The following is a 24,656-nucleotide window of genomic DNA, read 5'->3' on the forward strand; positions in this document are numbered from 1 at the left end:
TTTTAGGCATTTCAATACATTAGTCTGGGGTAAGTGTTCCATCCCATATTTAGGTTATGACCTCTAAAAATAGATATGCCTTATAATCCTAATACACTCATATGTATTTGTCCATACTGTAGACTGAGTGGACATTTAAGAATCGGTCGAATCAATATGACCTCAAGGACCAATGATTATGAACAAATCTATATGTAGTCATAAAAGAAGGATTTGTTTCATATAATTATAATGGTAGTATTATCATCAAATCTACAACCTCTTAGATTTCTCGAATAGATTTGTTACATGCAATACAGTTCAATGTCTCTGTGACCAAATACAATGAATTTTCAGGTTTTGCGAAACTGAAGGACGCGATCGCGTGCACCGACAGAGATGGTGAAAACAACTCAGTCATGCAAATCAACATCACCAGCGGAGACGACGGTGGGCTGTTTGCCTTTGTGGGTTTTGAGCTCTGGGGAACACCAGACAACATCGACTTTGAAGCTCTTGCTGCGACAAACTACCGGTACTACCTTTCTGTCGTGGTGAAAGACACACCGGATCATGGAGAGCCGCGAACGGACAGTCTTGTCTATATTGTCACGGTAAGGGCAACGCATTCTTTTTTACATTGTATGGTAATAGTAGCACTCACGACTTTTCATGGTAACCAGTCATTAAACAAACAGCAAATGAAGAGTGAGGAATTACGGAACACATCCATGAAATCAAAAGCATAATGAAGATCTTGATCACATAGCTGGGGTATGGATTCTTTTGCATGGGTACCGGGGTCACTTCAGCATCACATCACACGGCTTATCCCTGAAGTCTACTGGAGATAGACCAGGCCTCCTTTCACAAAGGAACCTTTACTGAGGTTAACCTTTAATCCAATTTTATAACATTGCACTAAGGTTACATTTGTGACTTACGATCTCATGAACTATGGCTCAATGGGTTTTGTTTTGTCACTCGGCCAACCAAGAAGGGCTATTTTCATACAGCTGTGGAAGAATGGATCGGAGACTCTCCAGACGCCCAACAAGCGTATTTGCTGTGGTGATCCTGAACTGCCCACAGCAACCCGGCGGCGGTGTAACCTGAAGTGCAGGGAGGATTGGACGCAGAGCAATCTATGATTGACAATCCGACAGCTGCTGGAAACGTGCACAGAGCAGACGCATTTATCAACTTCACGAAATAAGAACCGACGTAGCTCCTCAGTATGAACTAGTGGTGTACCTCCTTTCACAGAGCACTAAGGTGATCGTAAGCCACTAAGGTAACCCTATTGCAATACTTAGCAATGGGCGTAAAGGTTAACCTAAGTAACGGTTGCATCGTGAAATGACTGATTTTTACCCCACTTTCAGCAATATTCCAGCAGTATCATTTTGGATACACCTGAAACATTGATATGACAAGACAAGACAAACTGCGACGCTGATCTCAGTCAGCTAGATTGTGTTACCCGTTCATGCCCCTCTGATCCACCAGATTACTCTGTCCTTTGACTGATAGATTTGACAGGCGCATAGACAGAACATTCGCACTACTGACTAGAAGAGTGTTGGGCGTTCTCTGCACTCGGGTATGACAGCGAGGCTCCTAAGCTCATCACTTGACAAGCAGTCAACTTCTCAACACCACTGACTTACCGTGGCTCAGCTTATGGAGGACAACAACAAATGTGGACTTGTGCGGTTCTATTTCAACTATGTGAACAAGAAAAAATAGTTTTGTTCCGTATCAGTGTGACTACCCTCCCAGTACTGCTCAATATTACTAAACTGTAGCTATAAATAAAAACATTCAAAATGATATACTCGTTACAGATCACACGCAAATTCCATGAACATGTGAAGCGTACACAGAAACCTCCCGAGTGACCCAGCAGTAGAGCCAGAAGTTTGCATTTGGCATAGTACACGAAAAGTCTTCTCTAAACACACGAGTGGAAGAGTAGTTTCGCTAATATAGCCAGTTCTGTTTGCTAGGTGACTGGAGAAAACGAACACACTCCCCAGTTTACTAGTCTTCCCGACGTCAGCATTTCGGAAGATACCAGCCCAGGCACTTTGCTGGTCAGTGTGGTTGCCACAGACCAGGATGACGGCCCTGATGGCGAGGTCCAGTATGAGATTGCCTCTATCGTGTCAGGTGAGGATCGAGTCGAAGGGATGAGTACGACACACAACAATAATTATTTTGTATGATTTCTTCGCTTTCTCCGGAAGTACTGTGTTCATACTTTTCAAGATATTTTTCTTTATTTCCAGATTCAGGTGCCAGCGTCAATGGTGTTTTCTTTCTTGATAGCATCAGTGGTAACATGTACCTAGGGAAGGCTCTTGATTCAGACAGTGACACGGGAGGCGTTTCTTTCTACGAAATAGTTATCAAGGCGGTGGATGAGGGTGCAACACCAAAAGAAGTCCAAGGCACAATGAAGGTCACATTAATAGACACAAACGACAACGCCCCAGTGATAAACCTTAACCATGACGTCAAGGTATCCGAGTTAACGGATGTTGGTGATGTTGTGGTGGAGGTGACAGTTACAGATGCTGACGGTGATACCCCGACATTGACGATAGGAGGAGATCACTCCGCCCTTTTCTCCGTAACCGGTAACCAGATCATCTTACAGAGTGCTCTGGACTATGACGATAGATCCAAAGCTTGCCTGTCAATGCAAGTAAAGTACGTACCAGCATGATGATGAAAGCATTCACACAGCATTTAATTACCAATGTTGATATCTTAGCTTTTGTAAAGATAACAGTTGAAAGTGTTCTGACTTCAGATAAGATGTCGTTGGTACAAATTATGTGAGTATAATTAAAACATCATGGCATCCTTGGCTAGTGTAATGCTACCTGTCTTGTTAATGTAGGACAAGGACCAGCAACCTGACTGTCCCCACATCACAGAGTAGTAGTCATACCATCAGCAAGGTGAACTGATACCTCATCGCTCCACCTCTGTAGCCTACAACCTCATTTATTGTCAACCCATCCATTGCAGTGCTTCCGATGGATTGTATTCAGTAATGGAGGCGTTCACGGTCACAGTCGAGCCCGCCAACGACGTCAGCCCAAACATTTCCGTGAACGCTGACCCCAGGATGCATGAGGAGTTACCTGTCGGGACAGTAGTGCCAGGGATTTTTGAAAGCTTTGACACTGACGAAGGGGACGCCATAACATTTAATTTAAGCGGCAAGTATACTCCTTGGTACATAACCAGGTGGGTGGGTTAGTACAAGAATATTTCAAGGACAGCCCGAAACATTGCAGGGTGATCAATGTAGTCACTGGAACGGGTACACTCAGATGGTATTTTGGGTAATTAGACACAGCTTATGGGTATCGGTACTTTAAAGGTCAAACATACTCTGTGTAAAGTTAGCAATAAAACTGTGAAACTAACACCTGGTATGAAACAAATGTAATATATACATAACCTACAAGGGCCACAACAATATCACATTCAAACTGAAAGTCATGTGTACACCGTCATCTTTCTTGCACGTGTGATCATTCAGTCAAACTCTCAATCACCTCGTACACAGAGCACCCATGGGGAGACGGCGATTTAGACAAGGAACATATTTTGTGAATGTATTCAATTTTGTATTTTAAAGTGAATGACACCCTGCAACACATGTCATACTTGAGATTTCACTTTCTCAGTAAAGTACAAATTCTAGTACTTTTTCGGTTGTGTCCCATCTGGGTCCCTCAGAGTCAGGCACCCAATCGCCAGCACACAAAGTCAGCCGTCTAGCCCGCTCAGCCACCGCGACTTCCACAAAAATGAAAGTCGGACAACTGGTAGTGTAGACTGCGTACATTGTGTACTCCTCTGACAAGTGTGAATAGACCGATCCAGTCTGTCAATCAAAGCTGGCGCATGCGTCGATTTCGGCCAATCAGCAGGCCGGGTGCGCATTGTGGATTTGTCAGACTTATTTCAGGGGTCAAACGAAGCCTCCAAAGCGATGTGCTTCGAATTATGCCACTCACACTCGCAGTATCTATTATACATTGCTGCAATTTGATCAGTACCTTCAACAGAACCATTTTGGTGAAGACAAAAAAAATGAGGTGGATCAAGCAATGCGATAGGCCTCACGATCAGTTAATTGTCCGCACCATCGTTCTCGAAACCTACGTCTGCTCGAAGTTGAGAATTTGCATGAATTTCCAGACTTTCGCACATGTGCCAACCCATTACCAATTAGAGGACAACAACTAACAGTTTAAGGCTTCGCAATTATTATAAACAAGGATGTTTTTTGTAACTACAACAGTGTTTTTGCTTAACGGTTTAGTCAATACTGGGCATTGATGTGGTAGACCATAAAGCTGAAACGAGACAGGCGAGAAGGCCGTGGCACAATGTAAACAAATCTGACAGCGATCTAATTTCGGTTAGGGACGACCAGAATTGCAAAACATGTTACATTAAAGCACAAAGTGATGGATATAGTTGCCTTTGATCTTACATATTCTTAGATTTGTCACAAATTTTATTATGTTATCAAGTTTCAAAAGCACAATCTGAATGGCTACTGTGCAGTACACTATCTGTTAATAGCGCAAAATATTTGAGGAGTAACATTTTTTAACCAACGGGACAGTGCAAGCAGATGCCTATCACGCAATATCCAAAATAAGAAAAGCATTTCAAATGAGTGTCTATAAAACCATGCCTTAAATATTTTGGAATTTCTCTAAACAGATGTGGGTTGAGACGAAAACTATGCGAGAAGAATAGTGACTTTCTGGAATATTGGAGGGAATTAAATAAAATTGTATTTCTTAACTAAGAGAATATTTTTTGTTTTTAATTTTTGTTACAATATATTTTTTTTCATGCAGGAGAGGTACATTGGTACCACTGTCATTTTTATTACATCACATGAAATTATAGCAAGAGATCTTTTAAGAATCTTGCATCCTTTAGCAGAAAGGTAGAAAGGTAATAAAATAAATAATATTATAATCAGTTATAAATAATTATACCGAACTGACATATCAGATTAATATGGTTTGAAAACAGAACCAGGCATGTTTAGACAACGCTATCGACATGTCATGGCAGAGCAATAACATGGCACTAACTTAGTTTCTTGGCTCCTGCTTTACGATGTTTTGTTGTGTGTTTTTTTTGTTTTGTTTTGTTTTTTTAAAAATAATAATATATTCGCTAGTGAGATTACTTGTATCGTAACTCATATAAAAGTTATTTCAACATCCAGAGAGTTTGAAAAAAAGACAACAAATGCTACTTTATGGCCACACCCTGGTCTGGCATTGGAACAGAATAACTTACAAGCTCACAGTTAACCATTCATGTAACTGGAATGAATACTGAAACATACATTTAATCCAGATTTGGTGTAATGCTTCTTAGAAATCACCTTTTGGGGACGTTACCAATGTTTCATGACTGAGCCAAAGTGTTGTTTATTAAGATGGACAAATTGTTCAAGGTTTGTTGATACACGGTTATTTGGAAAATTAGCTTCATATTAAATTGCACAGTGAATTGGAGGATGTGAAGGATTTAGGGCATTTTCCTAAAGTTTGTTAAAACTTTTACCACATTTTGAAACAACTTTAATATGTTTTTGGTGACATTAGTAAGTACTCCAGAAAAGGAAATAGATCAGATTTCGTGTCATGTCCTCTAGGGATATGTTCTCTGATATAATAAAACAAAGATCATCATTGTTTAAGAGGCAGTGATGTCCAGATGTAATTTTATTGACAAAAGCTTTGAACTTTTGAGATAGTCTTTGCACCTTATGTCCATTAGTAATTATCGTTGAAGAAACCGAGTTCATTGTTTTGGTAACTGTGGATACTCTGTTCAGAGATTTCCAGAGATTGTTTGTGGAAGATGGGTCAGTGTACAGGTGCAGAATGTATCTTGGATCTTCTTTGTGTTATAGTGGTGTTATATACCTGAGCATAAAGTCTGGCAGTTCATGAAGTCCAGTGTCGTCAAGTTTATAAATTAGGATTCCACAACAAAGTACACACAGAAAAATAAATTGAAGAGGATGATTAAAAAAATATACTTCCATATATTCAGTGTCATTTTAGGATGGTGTACAGATTTGAAGAGGGAAATTTTACTGAGATTTGCTGAAGATTAGCTGCTGAATATTTGCTTCTGTGTATGTTCAGATAAATGGAAATATATTTCTGCTTTGTTAGTCAAAGGTATAAACTCATGATTTCACATAAATGATTGAACTGAATTTGAACATCGGATAAAAGATCGAACTGAAGGCTCCTCGCTCAGTGTTGACAATCTATTTATAGATACCGAAACGATCAGCAGCTTGAACCTGTGGTTGTGTTCACGGTTATTATAAAATTACGATGGGAATCTAGGAATAGAAAAAAACCAAACAATATATTTTAGTTTACCTGTTAGTATCTTAGACGGACGTGAAATGCTAGGTAGATTATTCATTTCGAAAGAAAATATGCTTCCCACATGCAGCCGCTGGCCGAGACGATTTTTCATAGGGCATGTAACTCATTTTCACTCGCTAATTACAGTCTGTCAAATAAGATACATTAAATAACATACGCAAATCTTTCCTCTTTAAATATCATTCATAAACTACGGATACCAAAGTACCACAAGCAGAATTCATCAACACCTTTCTCAATGTACATAAGTTTCGGAGGAGGTGACGCCATTGTCAGAGGTTGTCCCCCTAAACGTCCAAAAACGAAGTGAGCGGGGCTTATCTGCCCGGACTGGATGGGTCTATTGGCACGGCTCTCACGGCTGAAAACTATGATTACACGATGCCATTTAGAAGTTGCCAGTTGTCCGATTTTCATTTTTGTGGTGGCTGAGCGGGCAAGGCGGCTGACTTTGTGCGCTGGCGATTGGGTGCCTGACTCTGAGGGTGCGGAATCCCAGATGGGACTCAACCAAAAAAGTACTAGAATTTGTACTTTACTGAGAAAGTGAAATCCCAAATATGACATATGTTGCATTTGACCACTTTCTAAATGGCATCGTGGAATGACACCCTGGTAAACAATGACTTATATATGGTTATGTATGTATAGTGTTATTTGTCTAGGTGGAATCTATAAGTTATCATTGAAGAACGACACAGTGAAAGTTATAAACAATAGAAAGGAATAAATTTAGTCTGACATATGAGATGCACTAGCATTGTCGGCTCCTAAACACCACGTGTCCTGGGGAAAAGGCCAAAATGCGATCCACTCAGCATGATTGAATCAGGCCATTACCACCACTTGAGACTGATTTGTAACAGAGACTGATTTGTAACAGAGACTGATTTGTAACAGAGACTGATTTGTAAATAAGGTACTAGGTAACAGAAGGATTATGAAATACGTCACAAGTCTGTCAGTTTAGCTTATCGCCCAAGTGATGTATTCTAAATCCGTGTTAATATGTGTAACTATATAATCACCACAATAATTTACTCCCACAGGTCAGCATGCTTCTTTCTTCAACATTTCTGGGTCAGGAGAACTGATCATCAGCTCCACGGTGGACCGGGAGACAGTTGGAGACCGTCTGAATATCACAGTGACCGCCACTGACGCTGCATCTAATGTTGCATCAGAAGATATCGCCATCACTATACTGGACATCAACGACAACGCTCCCAAATGTGACAAAACACTGTACATTGAACATATTGAGGAAGCAGGCACAAACAGTGAGTTGTAACAAGATGCACCCTGCGGGTGTACAATGAAACCCAATATATTGCTGAAAAGTATGTGACTACAGTTAATATACTATTGACATGACTACTGAACTATAGTGGCACGGGCAACATTCAGTACTCTCCACAGTTAGTAATATTTGAGCAGTATAATCACAGGGTCAGTTTCAATAGCAAATTATAATTGTATTACTATACACATGTAGTACAGCATAAGTCACATTATGTAATACGTTAGCAATAGAGGATTCACTTCATATTATAAATAGGTGGTAATTGAGACAAATTATGTTTTGCATTTCATACTACTGTAGGTGAGATAGTGAATGAGTTCGGCTTAATGTTGAACAGAATAAGATATCTCGAGGTGCCTACCTCGAGAGAAGAAAGCCTTTTGCTTACAACATCTTGAGCTGACCACTGACAGGGAAAGGATGTGACGCCGTATGTGCCTTTGCTTCCACGTCAGCTGGATTACACAGATTCAGTTTTTCGGGTTGTCGCTGCAGTTTTGTTACTGACTTTGTGACATTCAAACCTTCTACACGACTGTTGAAAATGGGAACTATTGACAACAACTATTGACCTGTGAAACTGTGAGGTCGATGATAGTGACCGGAGTTTTGTTACTGACTTTGTGACATCCAAACCGTCTACACGACTGTTCAAAATGGGAACTATTGACAACAACTATTGACCTGTGAAACTGTGAGATCGATGATAGTGACCATTTCCACCCCTTGAATGTATTTCGTCCTTGCCTTCTTATTCTCAAATAACGCATATTCCCTTCCCAGGCGATCAGAAGATTATGTCTGCCCTAACTTGTAGCGATGCTGACGCTGGTGATAATGCGGTATTCGAAGTGAATGTGACCGGGGGAGACGCAGGCGGGTTGTTTCTTTTCAAGGGCATGGAGTTGTGGGGCGATGCCAGTCAGATCAACTACGAGGACCTTGATGCCACAGACTACAACTATTACCTGACAGTTGGCGTGTACGACAAACCTTCAAAGTGGCCGTCCCTCACTGGTGTCGTCACTGTAGTCCTGCAGGTAAGTGAAGGATGCATGCATGCAGGCAGATGCATGCTGTTGGTAATGTTCTTTAGTTTTGATCAGATCGCGATCCCATCAGGAATTTGATGACTTAATATGTAATATGTAAGGTCAAGGCATTTCAAATTATAGTTAAAATGAATAGAATTATCATTATCAGACATGACTGTAACCTGATAATGCTCCCAAACTGCTTGACGACAAGGCATTACCACGCCCGTTGTTTGGTGACGTGATAAGGAATAATCTGTAGCCGAAAGTCATATGTCACTTCACCGACACGTCGGCAGGCTGAACTTGCGTTTAATATTGACGATTTTTTCTGACTCACATTCGTCAAATGTACCTGTTTCCAGTTCCTGTGACATTATGAACTTTCTTGCCGGTGCCAACCTTAACTATTGTACCTTAAATTACAACATGCAGCCATGAAAACATCGACTGGAACGTTGTTGAGCACTGATGGCGACTGGTAGTATGGGCAAATGCCATGTTGTCACGCTCCAAAGTGACATCATCTGTTTTGTTCTATGGCGTTTCCACATTTGTAAAAAGTGTGTCAGTGACCTGTTAGCAGTAAATGCTTCAAAACAGATACTGTTGTTTGTATTTATTTTATCAAACATTCTATCACGTTTAGCTATCGATCTCGGCTTCTACAAATGACAAAAATAGTGTTACTTTTATGATAGTTTTATGTACTCCAGTCCTTCAGTCGGAACATATCTATCATTTTAATGTCAGGGGAAATTTGTCAATCACAAGTGACTAAATTCATGCCATAAATCCTGCTGGATTACCTTCAGCTCTCAGAATACCCCAAAGTTACATGGTATCAGGTACAGGGGCGTTACTTTCGTTACTGCTGCCATGTAAAAGCTCATTTTTATAATGTATTTTTATGAATAATTCATCTTTTATCATGATGGTATTCTACAAACCTGCCATGTAATATATGTTTGTTCTAGCCCTGTAGGACTGACATACTTCCGATGCCATATGTACATTCTTGTACTTGATCTAGTAATAATGTGTTGTGTAGAAACAAACTAGCAAAGATTATGACTCCAGGTTTCGGGAACGAACGAATTTACCCCGGAGTTCACTTCTCCGGCACCGACGTCTGGTAACTTCCCCGATGAGACGGTTACTGAGGATACAGTCCCAGGTACATCCCTTTTCACCTATGTAGCAGCAGACGACGACCACGGAAACGACGGGAAAGTTCACTATGAGATCGTGTCAATTACAACAGGTATGACACTTGTACTTTGTGGAGGACAGCAAGTCAGTTGTAGAGCATAACTTAGTATTGATCTAAGAAATACAATGATGAACAGTCGATATTATAGAATACCGCAACCCTCCATGCCTGTCATGGCGTCAAATATACCAGTAAACTGGCAAAGGAACGGAAACAACCCTCAGTTTAGCTTACTATCTGGATAAATCAACCTTCAAGCTGTAATTGAATGGCAAATCCAAACGTGACCAAAACGGTAATGGACGTTTTGAGAGAAGCAAACATGGCAAAAACTGTATTCATTTCGTAGATCTTGCTCCAAGACATTCCGTTGTTTATATGCAGTGTTTCTGCTCCGCCAAACACGAACTCGTGAACGAAAAGTGTCGACTTCCGTCGGAAAAGTATCGACTTCCGTCCGGCCAGTGGACCTGTCCTCATGAATTCCTATTCGGTATTTTGGAAAACACCGGGCGTCTGATAGGTCGTCTGGCACTATAATCTGCCGAGTGCAGGCGGAACGTTTTGAATAACGGCGATGTGGCGGACACTCTGTTTTAACACATCTCACGAGTCATAATCGGATGGTTCTGAGAATGATTGTATCCTTTCATTGTCATTCCTTGACAATGTGAACGCAGACGGCCCTGAACGCAATTAGTTTGGTGATGTTTTCTGGCCTATTGGACGATAGTCAGTCTATGACAACCAACTGTTTTTTTGCAATAGCCCACAGTGGCATTCCAGGATTCCAAATGTACATAGACTGCTATCGTTGAGCAATTGTCGCTTGGCGAGGGTCCATATTTAGTTTTCAACAAAGAAATCAATCGATTTTCCAGGTTATCGAAATGTAAGAACAGCTTACTGAAACTTTTCATTTGCTTTATATTAGGACAGATACGCGTATTGCACGTGATGCTGGCACTTTATCGTAGCACGTGCATATTTAAATGGAGTGTATGATTTAATCATAAGTCAAACATGATTATTATATGAATGTTAATGACTAAATGTGCGTAAGAAATTTACTTATATTTGTCTATTACACAGACACCAGCGACAGCGCACCAGACACATTTGTAATCGACAGAGACAGCGGTATTTTACGTGTTGGAAAAACACTGGATGCAGATGTTGAAACGGGAGGCACTGTGTCCTACAATGTGCTCATCAAAGCTGTGGATAGTGGTTCTCCCTCGAAAGAAAGTCAGGCTACACAGAAACTGACACTTGTTGGTGTCAACGACAATGCCCCTGTGTTCACTGACGCCACATTCAAGTTCTCAGTGGCAGAAGATGTTGCTGTTGGCCACGTTGTAGCAACTTTAGGTATAGACGAATACGACGGTGATGCGGTTACGTTAAGTGTCACGGGATCGCACGCAGCAGTGTTTGAGGGTGATGCGACTCAGCCGAACATTCTGACACTGGCGACTCTCGACTACGAGACAACGAAGTGCTACTCTGTAGATGTTGTGTAAGATTACTATGTTAATTAATATATTATCTCATTCATTCATTTGGTTATAAGCAAGAAAAGAGAATATGAAATGCAGTTTGAATAATGCTTCGTCTTTGTCCTGGTGGATTAGAGTGGTAAATGTTTCTTTATCGCAGGATATTTCATTGTGTCAGCTTTGTGAGTGTGCAGTATGTGTGCGTGTGATACCTTCACTTCTCACGACCCGTGAAGGTCCCGGGGTAGAATAGGCCTTCAGCAACCCATGCTTGCCATAAAAGGCGACTCAGCTTGTCGTAAGAGGCGACTAACGGGATCGAGTGGTCAGACTCGCTGACTTGGTTAACGCGTGTCATCGGTTCCCAATTGCGCAGATCGATGCTCATGTTGTTGATCACTGGATTGTCTGGTCCAGACTCGATTATTTACAGACCGCCGCCATATAGCTGTAATATTGCTGAGTGCGGCGTAAAACTAAACTCACTCACTCACTCACTCACTTCTCACAAACAGTTCATACTTGGGAACATTATGTGTGTTACCTACAAGGGAAGGCTTTGGATGGTGAATGAGTGAGTGAGGCACTTGCTGGCGTCAACTGTTCAGGGGTGTAACGATGGAATCAAGAGGAATGCGCCTGAGGAATGTCAGATTTTATCGTATAAACTTGAGCAAATTTTAAGTCACCTTTTTTTCTCATACCCTAGTGCTTCTGACGGGGGATTTCAGACAACACGAACTTTGACGATCGCAGTAACAGATGTTGCAGACATGGCCCCAACACTCACGGCCTACGACTTCGTGACCATTCCAGAACAACTGGCATTCGGAACGGTGATTGGCCGCCTGTTTGAGCTGAGCGACGTAGACACACATGACACCGCAACATACACCCTCAGTGGTACGAATGCTGTTGGACCTGAACATGTTAAACTTCAGTGTATAAAATATCGATCTGAAAAAGCTGCTAATAGGACGAAGAAAGTGTCAGTTTGCCACATTGTGTTCCAACAATCTGTGGAAGCGATGCCTATACCATAAACAAACTGATGAAGGTCACATCTTTAAGGGTAACTGACACATGCAAAATGTTCCTAATATTGTGATGTTACTAGGGTATTGCTGCAGGTGTCGTAAAACAGTATGAGAAATGATACCATAGAAATCCTATGGTTCATGACGACGTTAAAAAACAAAGGGAAAAAACAAACATTTATTGAGATATTGATGGAACTTAACATAGCTCAGATAATAGCTGGATTTGTATGGTTTAGAGTGGAAAGTAAGTCAAGTTTCAAGTCATGCTACCCCAACGAATACTGAACGGATCATTATTATACATTTTGTTTCACGCATGACATGTCACTTTCTTAGTCACATACCAAATGAAGACATACTTTGCATGTGTTTTAGCTAAAGAAGGATTTTTAAAGTTAAATAATCCTTATATTGAAATCTCACTGTCCTACCGTATCACAGACACAGGGTTGTTCTGTTTGGTGGCTGGCGATAACAGTGTACTCACCATCCAGACCACTTGGAAATATGCCGTTTGAACAACATGACATTAATACTGTTTTTCATGCACTTGAAGCTAGGTACGACAGTGCATATGGTGTCATCTTTACCCTAACCTGAGGTTAGTCGAAAGCTGTTTAACAAAACATTGTACCCTCATTATAGGCACCGACAGTAGCAGCTTAGCCATCAATGAAACATCTGGTCGAGTATTCGTCGCAGACGCTGTCGACGCTGATAGCGGAGTTACTTCCCTCAGTGTCACTGTCACCGTCACCGACTCAGCCTCTCTGACGGGCACCGCCGATGTTGATGTCGCCGTTTTGGATGTGAACGAATTTACACCGGTGTTTAGCGATCAGATTTACAAGGCTAATGCGGAGGAAAATAGTGCACCAGGTTGCTAGATTCATAATTGCTGTCATAGTTGTTTCCGAGTTAATAAGTGAATGTGGGCAAGCAAGTGCTCATCACGAATGCATGTACGATCTTGGATTTTAAAACGAGAGCCATGCAATAAGCACACGACAAACACATTGCCGTTCACGATTTCCAGCGCTGGCGGCTGATAACCACGATACATGGGGGATCGTCTGCTCTAGCATCACACACCAAATAACAATGTGCACAGTGACTATTGACCATAAACTTTCATAAACTGAAAGAAATAATACATTCTCTTACTACTTACCATCTCTCTATACATATGTTTGAAATCAATGTGAGTTGTTTAACAACACATTAAACCGCTTTGTGTTTTCCAGCCAAACTCCTTGACGTTGTGTGCACGGACGACGACACTGGTGTCAATGGTGAGGTGGAACTAGTTATACCCACTACTGACGGTGCTCACACGATATTTTCCGTGTCAGCAATGGAGGTGCACGTGAACGGCACCCAGCTTGACTACGAGGCACTGGCAGTTGAAGGATATGTATACTCTCTGACACTGTTGTGTCGAGACAAACCAACGCGCGGCAATCCTCGAACTGGCTCAGTACTAGTTTCCGTGCAGGTACGAGTGTTTTGTAAGTGCATACTCTGGGAGTGCACGTGTTCATCTTGAAGCTCAATGAATATGGCAGCATATCGTACCTTTGAAAACGACTGGATAATGTGAAGAGGCACTAAATCTCTTCCAAATTACCGAGCTGAAAGTCATTACCTTAAGCTGAAGTTACCTATGTCATGTAATACTATTTACGATGCACGTGTGCTGACGTTGACAAGCTCTAACAGATGTGTTTGGTAACTGCAGGTGAGCGGTGCTGACGAGACACCTCCAGTATGGTCTTCACCAACGACCGACGGCAGTAACAACTTCCCTGGGGTGACACTTTCGGAGGGCGTGAACCCTGGTGCTCTGGTGCAGACGTTCAGTGCTACTGATGCTGACCACGGGACTCAGGGGAACATCATCTACAGCATTGTCTCCGTCACCTCAGGTAAAACAAATGTGATATTAATGCAGGTTCTCGGCTTTTCACAGGGACAGTAAAGGTATGCAGAAGGAGTAAGCGACAAAAGGGTCGTATATGATGGAATAGGCGTGAAGTGATCTGTACACGTTAGCATGTGTTGCCACGTTGTAAGGTATTAATACAGGTTTGCTTATGGCAACTGTGGTAGCTGACCTATATTAGGCATGGTGAAGATGATCAAAATAGTTACAGTTTTTTGTGTTTTTGTACTAAGAAATAACTGCCCTAGGCCAGTTAATGAAGTTATACCAATAAAACACTTCCAAGAACAAGGGACATAACTTCCCCTAGTGATTTAACCTGCGTATTGAGGGTCTTGCTTGGTCTGCTGACGAGGACAGACGTGTTTATCTCGCTCTCTGAGTCAGTGGTCCTGTGTAGATTGTTCTCGCTGAGATTTACAGTGGTTAGTTGGGGGTGTTCTTTGTACTATATCATAAGCATAGTTAGTGAAACTTGCTTTGGTAATTGATTTAGTAATTATATTTTGTAACTGCCTTTAGTTGTAAGTTTGTGCTCGTGAACCTCAATTTCGTGTTTCGGTTGGCTGAGCACGCTCGGTTTTGTTCGTGCGTGTGGCACGTTTGGCTCATGCAGACCCTACTTCGCGGATTAGGCTTGTCGACAACAGTGATAGCGTTTGTTTCGCAGATAGGACGATGAATTCAGATTCTGATGGGGAATTTACAGCCGACTGGTCGGCTCCTGATGATTTTGAGGAAACTTCCACTCAGGCTGAATTCGCTGAGAAATATAATGCTATGTTGGCTAAACGTCCGAAACGAAAACATGATGACGATGTTCAGACAAAATGTAGTTTTAATGAACATAATTTGAAACCCATTGTTATTTTTTCCTCCGTCGACCCTAGTGTCAGTTTGAAATCCGTCAGTCCCGCTGCACTAGCTAAGGACATTCAAAAACATGTTGGTGATATCTATAGCCTGATGAGGTTGGATAAGGGTGACATTGTGTTACACTGCAGATCGGCTGATCAGTCCAAAATGGCTCTCTCTTTAACGAGAATTTGTGGGAAACAGATCAAAGCTTATGTCCCCAAAAGTCTGCGAGAAACAAAAGGTGTCATTTACAATATCGATCTGGATATTTCTGAAGATGAAATAGTTGAGCAGCTGAAATCCTTCAAAGTTACTGATGCTAAACGTTTGACCAGAGGTAAGGAAAAAGAGCAGACATTATCAGTTCTGTTAACTTTTGCAAGTACTACACTCCCTGAGCATGTATACATGTACTATCAGTCCTTCAAGGTGAGAGCATATGTCCCACCAGCCCTCAGGTGTTATAAATGCCAGCGTTTCGGCCATACATCAACCAATTGTAAAAGTACAGTTCAGGTTTGTGCTCGCAGCAGTGGGGATCATGCTTATGATGCCTGCCCATCTAAAGATACCTTGAAATGTTCAAATTGCGGAGGAAAACACAGCGCTGCCTATAGAGGTTGTAGTAAATACAAGGAAGCGGTTGAAATCCAATGTGTAAAAGTTGAGAACAAAGTTTCTTATAAAGAAGCCGTACAAATGGTCAAAGAGAACAACACTACTATGCCTGTGTCATTTGCAAATGTTGTCAAACGTCGTCCTAATAAACAGCCAGTTGTCTCATCTTCTCAGCAAGTTGCAACAAGTCTACCTTCACTGAAGGTCACTCAGGGTTCGAACAGAGCAAATAAATGCTCCTGTCAGTGTTCTATCAATGGTGATAGATCGTTGGATCATTCGCAGTCTACACATCTATCTGGCGACCGCAGCACATCCCGAGTTGAATATTCAACTGAAAATCTTGTTGCATTCCTGCTAGAGGTTATCACAGTCAGCTTTGGTGCTACAAACCGTGATGACCAAATATATCGAATTATGTCCGCTGCAAAGTCTCATCTTCACATTGATATATCTCAAGATATCTTCCGTCCTTTTTCCACTGATAAATCATGATGGATAGCGCCATCTTACTATTAACTATTCTGCAGTGGAATGCACAGAGTTTAGTAGCACACGGTCCTCATCTTAAAGCGTTTCTTGGAAAACTAGAATTCAAACCGGATGTACTATGCATTCAAGAAACCTTTCTCTGGCCTGAGTGTCAGTTCAAAATTAATGGCTATGTTTGCATGCGAAAAGATCGCATTGAATATGGCCCTAAGACTAGAAATCCCAAACGTGGCGGTTGTGCTATTTTTGTTAAATCGGATTTAACATATAATAGCCATACCTTGCCGAAACTTAATTTTGAGGCAAATGCTGTGGACATTGTCTCAGAAGAGAAGCAATTCCTAACCATTGTTAATATATACAGCAATGGTACGCCATCTTTAGATGATTATAAAATGCTGACAAATTCTGTAGCTACACCAGTTTTGATATGTGGTGATTTTAATAGTCACAATGTACTGTGGGGAAGCAGGCATACAAATCATGCTGGTCAAGTTGTAGAAAATCTTTTGGATGACACAGGTTTGATAGTGCTAAACTCTGGCGAAATGACCCGTATAAATACTAGTAACTTTACTTTCTCAGCATTGGATCTTACCCTTGTTTCGCCTACATTATCACACAAATGTCAGTGGGGTGTTTATCAAAATGACAGTCTGGGGAATGATCACTTTCCAGTTTTCTCTGAAATATCATTTAAACCTCTTCGAACACCTGGACTAGGAATTTCTAGATGGAGATTTAAATCTGCAGATTGGCATAAATTTGTTGAACATTGTTCAAATGAAATAACGTGTGATTTGCTTACAGATGACATTGAAAGGTCAAATTACAATCTAACTTTCTCTTTGACTAAAATCTCAGAAAGAGTTATTGGGAAAACTTCTGGAAAGCCAAATACTCGAAATACTCAGTACTGGTGGAATAAGGATTGTGACAAAGTTGATAAAGCTCGACAAAAGGCCTATAGCCGACTTCGCAGGACATCCTTACCGGTTGATTTAGAAGACTTTCGCAAGAAACGGGCTGAATTCCAGCGTCTTGTACGCTCTTTAAAACGCAACAGTTGGCGTTCCTATATATCTACAATAAACAGGCATACTTCCTTGTCTTCTATTTGGGCCAAAGTAAAAAGGATTAGTGGGAACCACAATAGATCCCCTATTCCTGTTTTGGATCAAAGTGCTATTTCCCGTGAAGAGAAAGCCAATCTTTTAGCAGATCAGTTTGAGGCTGTTAGCAGCTATGAAAACTTTTCTACTCAATTTAAAAAGGAAGTCACATATTTAGAGAATGAGATTATCCCTAAAATTTCAGATTCTTTATTACAACCTTTTCCTGAATATGATTTATCCTTCCACCTGGGAGAATTAAAATCTGCAATATCAAAAGGTAAGAATACATCTCCTGGTGCGGATGAATTGTGCTACAAACACTTTAAACATATGCCCGATTCATCTTTAGAAGTCATACTAAATATCATAAATCAGAGCTGGATATCTGGAAAGTTACCCAGGAGCTGGAGACATGCTGTTGTTATCCCTGTTCCTAAACCTGGTAAAGATCCATCTCGCCCTGTTTCATACAGACCAATAGCCTTAACGTCTAATCTGTGTAACTGGGGGATGGTGTAAATCCGGCTGGGGTCCATGCAGGTAGCAAAAGTTATGTAAGTCCCCATGGTCCCTTGTATGGTGATCTACCTTCAGTTGTTAGCAATCCATAGCCCATTTTTATATTGTATTGTTCCCTATAGTTAAACTGTTTTAGATCTAATTACTAGTCTTAAATGCATATCTGTGATACTTACTAGTGTTTTTACTGTTCGTTGTCAACAGGGTTTTATTTTCTTATATTCATTCATTCTACAATGTCAGTATTACTTGTTCTCGTCACGATATGGCTGCAAGATTGCCGATGTGACGATAAATATTAACTCACTCACTCACTCTAATCTGTGTAAAATCATGGAAAGGGTGGTAACAAATCGTCTGAGCTTCTTCTTAGAATCAAATGAATTATTAGCGAGGCTACAGTGTGGGTTTAGGAAAACTCGTTCATGCACAGATCACCCAGTTCGACTACAAAATGAAGCGCAGAAAGCATTAGGAAACCAAGAGTATATGCTGTGTGTATTTTTAGACATTGAAAAGGCATATGATATGTTATGGAGAAATGGCCTTTTATTTAAACTGCAAAGTTTAGGGGTAAAGGGACGTATGCTACAGTGGATAAAGTCCTTCCTAACTAATCGAACCATACAAGTTCGCATTGGACAACACGTGTCTGACGTGCGAATTATTGTAAATGGCACTCCGCAGGGCAGTGTTAAAAGCCATTTGCTCTTTAATATCATGATCAATGATTTCTTTTCTGAACTTCCGTTAAATATTGACGCATCACAATTTGCAGATGATGGTGCTTGTTGGAGACGTTTTGGAAACATTGAGTTTGTTCACAAATCTATTCAATTGGATCTAAATTCTATCGATCTTTGGTATTCAAAGTGGGGGTTCAAGGTATCCACTTCTAAATCAGTTGCTATGTTCTTCACAAGACGTAAACTTCCCCCAAATCTGAAGCTACACATTGGTGGTCAGGACATAAAATTTGTTTCAGAATTTAAATTCTTGGGTGTAATCTTTGATCACATGGTCCAGCCACATCGATTACATTTCATCAAAATGCACTAAAGCTCTCAATTTACTGAAGAACGTGTCTTCCACAAAGTGGGGTGCTGATAAATCGTCCTTGCTTCTTGTGTACAAAGCACTCATTTTGTCTAGATTAGAATACGGTTGTCAAGTTTTCATGAATGCTGCAAAATGTCATTTGGTTAAACTTGATCGTGTTCAAGCTAAAGCTCTTCGGATATGCACTGGTGCCTTTCCTACTATACCAGTTTCTGCCTTGCAGGTGGAATGCTCAGAACCCCCTTTGCAATACCATCGTCTTAAAGTGGCCCTTGAGTACTATTTATCTTTAAAAGCTTCATCTAGGTATCAACCAGCAACTGATATTTTGTGTGATTGTGTGGAATATGTCATGTGTGATTGGAATCATGGAAAACCACCATTTGGATTACTCGTTCAACAATTTGCATCACAGTACGAGTTGAACAATCTTCAGCTGAATGCTGCGCAATCTCTACCTAAAACGGTTCCATGGACTTTAACACAACCTTCGATTTCAGATGTCACCATGTGTTGTTAAAATCCTAACCCAAGACTACATCCACAACAAATATAGTAATTTTACTCATATTTACATTGATGCTTCAAAAGATCACAGAACCGGTCATGTTGGTGGGGCCTTTTATATTCCCGATCTTGGTTTATCTAAAAGATTTAGATTGACTGATCATCTGTCTGTGTTTGCAGCAGAATTGACAGCTATACTTCAAGCTTTAAAATGGGTAAAAGATAACGAGCACGAAGCAATAATTCTTACTGATTCGTTATCAGCTATATAAGCAATTCAATCAGGTGTCCAAGGTCCACGCAGTGACATTATATACGACATCTTGTATCTTGATACTGTTCTAAACTCCATTTCATCAGCTGTGATATTGTTTGGATCCCTGCACATGCTGGTGTAGCTGGGAACGAAGTAGTCGACACACTTGCTAAGATGGCTTGCAACAGACCACAGCCAGATATTCAGTCAATTAAGCCCATTTCAAGAGATTACTGGTTTGTCATTTCATCGTCAATAAATGCCTCTTGGCAAAATACATGGGACAGTGAAACTACAGGTAGACACATGTACTCGATTTGTCCTGCAGTAAACAAACATTTTAAAATCCGAAGGCGTTGCCGCAGAGATGAAGTTGTTTTAACTCGCCTCAGGCTAGGACACTGTGGATTAAAGGTATATAAAAGCATTTTAGATAAAGACATTTCCCCTATCTGTGAAAGCTGTAACTTACACTGCCCAGAAACAGTTCAGCACTACCTCATTGAATGTCCAGCTCATGAAAACCCACGCAAGGCTCTTAGAGACATTGCGCTTAATAAAACCAAAACTATTTTTACGCTGAACGCAATACTTTAATGTATGGTTGCATACAAAGAGCTGTATTAGACTTCCTCGTCAAAACGGATAAGTACGACGTAATTTAACTGGACAAGAATGTAACTGTTTGTTAAGTGTTGGGCGCATATAGGTCTTTTAAGGCGCAAGGGCGCCCTAAAACCTTACCTACCTACCTACCTTAACCTGCGTTATCACTACGTAACTAGGGAGGGCTTTTTAATTTGTCATATTCAAACCGTAACATAGCATCAGGTGTTGCTGTGTATGGATGGTAGTCACATGAAATCATTATTAATTCAAATGGAATAATTTGACAGATACAGGTACCGAATCGTGCAAAGATAAATGAGGTCGTTCTTTATTGTTTATGGGATCATTTTCAATTTGGGACTGTGGGGTAGCCTAGTGGTTAAAGTGTTCGCTCCTCACTCTGAACACAAGGGGTTCAATTTCCTACATGATTACAATGTATGAAACCTTTTTCGGGGATGTTTGAAAGCTTTCAGGTCCCTGGTTGTATGCTTTCCCTGATCATGTAATCGTATGGAGGGATCGTATGTACTGACTGGGAGGCATCTATTGTAGATTCAAATGCTGACGGTTCCGGCATTTTTGGAATAGACGCAAGTACGGGAGATCTCCAGACCACCGTAAAAGTTGACGCCGACACAGAGACTGGCGGTGACAGTTACTATGACATTGTGCTACAGGCTAGTGATGGCACCACCGATATCACTGGAACTGTTAGAGTGACACTCACTGATTACAGTGACAACGCGCCGAAATTCACCAAGGAATTCTATACAACAACTGTTCCATGTACGACATCGATGGGAACCACAGTGCTAACTCTGGAAGCAGAAGACATAGACTCAGTTGGGTCTGCTGCCTTCCGTTTCAATGGCTACTCGGGGAGCATCTTCACCTTGGAGACAAACACCGGCGCCATCATCCTCACCACGCCCACATTTCATGTAGGTGATGACATCTATCACACGCTGGCGGTGACCGTCACCGATACAGCCAGTTCTGACCTAACGGATGACGCCACTGTGTACATTGAGATGGAATATTGTGGGCCATCTAATGCTTCTACTGTTGGGTCGACTGAAACGCCAGGTAGGAGCAATCATTGTGATTCTAGATCGTATCACAAAACTATACTGTTACAATAAAATTGTTTATTTACTTCAATCGTCAACAATATAAAATGCAAATTTGCTGATATAGTCATGTTTTGACAGTTTTTGATAGAATTATGTTTGTGGTATAGCCAACCTCTGTTATGTACTTGTCTTATTAAAAGAGTCAGTCTAGCTGCTAGGTTACTGTATATACAGTATGGTTCAAAATTATTGAGAATAATCCAGTCATTTCCATAAAACACATGTGCACTTGGAAGAAGAAAATTATCTAATATGTTAGTGTAGCGTTGACTTGTCAGATTTCCCTCAAACACACACAGCGGGGTCGTTCCTAATAAGGATATCCCTCCCCATACATGAAACTTTGGGCTGTATTTAGGTCGTTGATACAACGGTGCTGATGCAGACTTTGTCCATATTTTCACATTATTGGGATATACCCATATTGAGCTTTCATCAGTAAAAATCACATTTTCCCAGTCAAAGTTTTCATGTGCCAAACACCACTCAACACGCCTGTCTTTATGTTCTTGTTTCATGAGAGGAGAAGGAATTCCAGTCTTTTTCTCCCATCCAAGATCAATCAAATTTCTTCTAACTGTAGATTTTGATACAACTGTTGATCCCCTTTCTATCATTTCATACCTGATGTTGGAGATGCTTGCCCTTTGCTTTTTAGACGCTAAAATTCCCAGCCGGACGCGATCTGAGAAGTCCAATTTTCTGGGTCTCCCTGCTCCTTTCTGGTGCCCCAAATCCTTTCCCTCTTTAAAATTCTTCCTAATCCTATACACCGTAGAAAGAGGAGTTCCTGTTCTCTCTGCCAATGTATTTACATCATCAATTCCTTGATTACACAACTCAAAAATCAACCTTCTTTTATCTTCAGCAGACATTGTTGACAGTGCTGAGGAAAATGACGTCTGCTACAAATTCAGGGGAGGTAACTCTAATTGTACTATACTCAGTAGGCCAAGATGAGTTACCTCCCTTATACCATTACTTAGTTTTAAGTATCAGTGAATCAGTTGAGGTGTTAGGATAGCTCAAAGTAAGAAGAAAAATTCTCAATAATTATGAACCAGACTATATATGTATGTGTGTGTGTGTGTGTGTGTGTGTGTGTATACGGTGTGTACATTTCGCCATATCACGTCGTATGTTAAATTTCAGGTTGTCAAAAAGTGACTGAATACTCTGCCCTTGTTCCGATGAGGATAGTGACGGCCGTATTTGCAGCCGTGCTCATTGGTGTTCTTGGATTCAGCCTGATGAGCATGTAAGCACCAACGATAAACACATTAATTTAATTGACAAGCATGTGTAATTAGAGAGAATACGGTTGCGGCTTTGTTTTAAGTAACAGCTGCATGTATTGCTCTAACTTAAACATGAGTGCCCTTAACAATTTCCTTGCGTGAAGGTCCGAGGTAGAATAGGCCTTCAGGAACCCATGCTTGTCATAAAAGTCGACAAATACTTGTCGTAAGAGGCGCCTAACGGGATCGGGTGGTCAGGCTCGCTGACTTGGTTGACACATGTCATCGGCTCTCAATTGCGCAGATCGATGTTCATGTTGTTGATCACTGGATGGTCTGGTGCAGACTCGATTATTTACAGACCGCCGCCATATAGCTGGAATATTGCTGAGTGCGGCGTAAAACTATGGTCATTCACTCACTCCTTGGTTGTCTGCAACTTCCTTTGTCAGGAAATTTTTAACAGAATACATTCTCTTTCATTTACTATAATATATAAAAGCCAGGTGAAGTCTATAAGCTGAAAATGTATTTAATTTCCCTAGCAAGGTTATAAGCGTACAATCGCGAATCAAAACTGCAATATTTTTCGCTATGGTATACTTCCATCGAAACGAAGCACCCGGGAGACGGAACCCAGTCAGAGCGAGTGGATGTGCACTTAAGAGTCTCATTGTATGTGGCATGGTATGTCTGTTTGGCATTTTAGAAATATGGTATGGATAACAAGTTCCATTATTGTATATGATGTGACGTTTCGGTATGGATTCATATACCGTTGTCAAGCTGGGATGACAACGGTATAAGAATCCATACCGAAACCTCAAGCAAGGATGACAACGGTATAAGAATCCATACCAACACTTCGCATCATGTCCTTAGGGACTTGAAACTGACGATCTGTGTTTTCATCGGTTTCTCCAGAACAAAAATGGATGCAGTTTGTTTGCAACCCACAGACATAATAACATGTCAAGTGTACAAGTATCATACCTGCCTGTCCGTGTAATTACATATGTCACAGCGTCAGAACTCGAGTCATAAATTAAAATTTTATTTATTTCGTTTATTCAGGTTTATTATTAAGGTGCACGAGTCATAGGTTAATGTATTTTGTTTATAGTGTATAGGCTGATAGGTGTTAAGTTCAAACAGCATCAATGATTGAAATTGTCTATTGCATATTGTCATTAGCAGACAGTCAGACAGACACACAGGTGTCAATAAAACAGACATTGAGTTTTGTCTGTGACTGCTTATGACAATCAACATATATTTCTGTGTTTCAGCATGTATATGAAGTATCCATAGCGCCACATTCAACGGTAATAAATTTAAGTGATTTGAAAAGTTTGCAAACACCTGATTCATTTTCTCTGGATTGCATTTCTATGTGGTCTTCATTACTTCCCGAATTGCCTGTTTTAATTTCTCAAACTTTTATTCACAGATTCCTGACAGAGACGTGTCACTCCTCTCGTCATATGTTCTTCCTAGTTTGTATGTTTGTATGCCACTCCTTCACACCACATTATGGTTAAGTTCCCAGACGAACACCTACTTTCATCTTACTTTTATGTCTTTTAAGTCTTTAAATGTATATATTTCATTCATATATCTCTGTGATACCAAACCTTCCGAAAATTCCAGCGAATGTACTCAGTGCAAAGAGAAGTTTAAAAATCGGGCAACACTGCGGCGTTCTCCTCATAGAATGAAGTATGAAGCTGCTTGTAATTGGAACAGTGAATTGTGTACATTTGTACACAACA

General features: G+C 40.8%; 1 protein-coding gene across 1 annotated transcript in view; it reads left to right on the forward strand.

Annotated features, from left to right (window-relative positions):
* LOC137260785 (protocadherin Fat 4-like) overlaps positions 1-24,656 on the forward strand; it is a 51,319-nt gene that overhangs the window by 20,901 nt on the left and 5,762 nt on the right. Inside the window, exons 12-25 of the mRNA XM_067798355.1 lie at positions 337-593; positions 1,989-2,151; positions 2,271-2,694; positions 3,019-3,212; positions 7,496-7,726; positions 8,533-8,789; positions 9,864-10,047; positions 11,089-11,515; positions 12,205-12,398; positions 13,181-13,414; positions 13,780-14,030; positions 14,274-14,460; positions 21,066-21,599; positions 22,799-22,904. Coding sequence (XP_067654456.1) covers positions 337-593; positions 1,989-2,151; positions 2,271-2,694; positions 3,019-3,212; positions 7,496-7,726; positions 8,533-8,789; positions 9,864-10,047; positions 11,089-11,515; positions 12,205-12,398; positions 13,181-13,414; positions 13,780-14,030; positions 14,274-14,460; positions 21,066-21,599; positions 22,799-22,904 — 3,643 coding nt within the window. The remainder of the gene's footprint in view (positions 1-336; positions 594-1,988; positions 2,152-2,270; positions 2,695-3,018; positions 3,213-7,495; positions 7,727-8,532; positions 8,790-9,863; positions 10,048-11,088; positions 11,516-12,204; positions 12,399-13,180; positions 13,415-13,779; positions 14,031-14,273; positions 14,461-21,065; positions 21,600-22,798; positions 22,905-24,656) is intronic.

Source organism: Haliotis asinina, chromosome 14, assembly GCF_037392515.1.
Source record: "Haliotis asinina isolate JCU_RB_2024 chromosome 14, JCU_Hal_asi_v2, whole genome shotgun sequence".
Classification (NCBI taxonomy): domain Eukaryota; kingdom Metazoa; phylum Mollusca; class Gastropoda; order Lepetellida; family Haliotidae; genus Haliotis; species Haliotis asinina.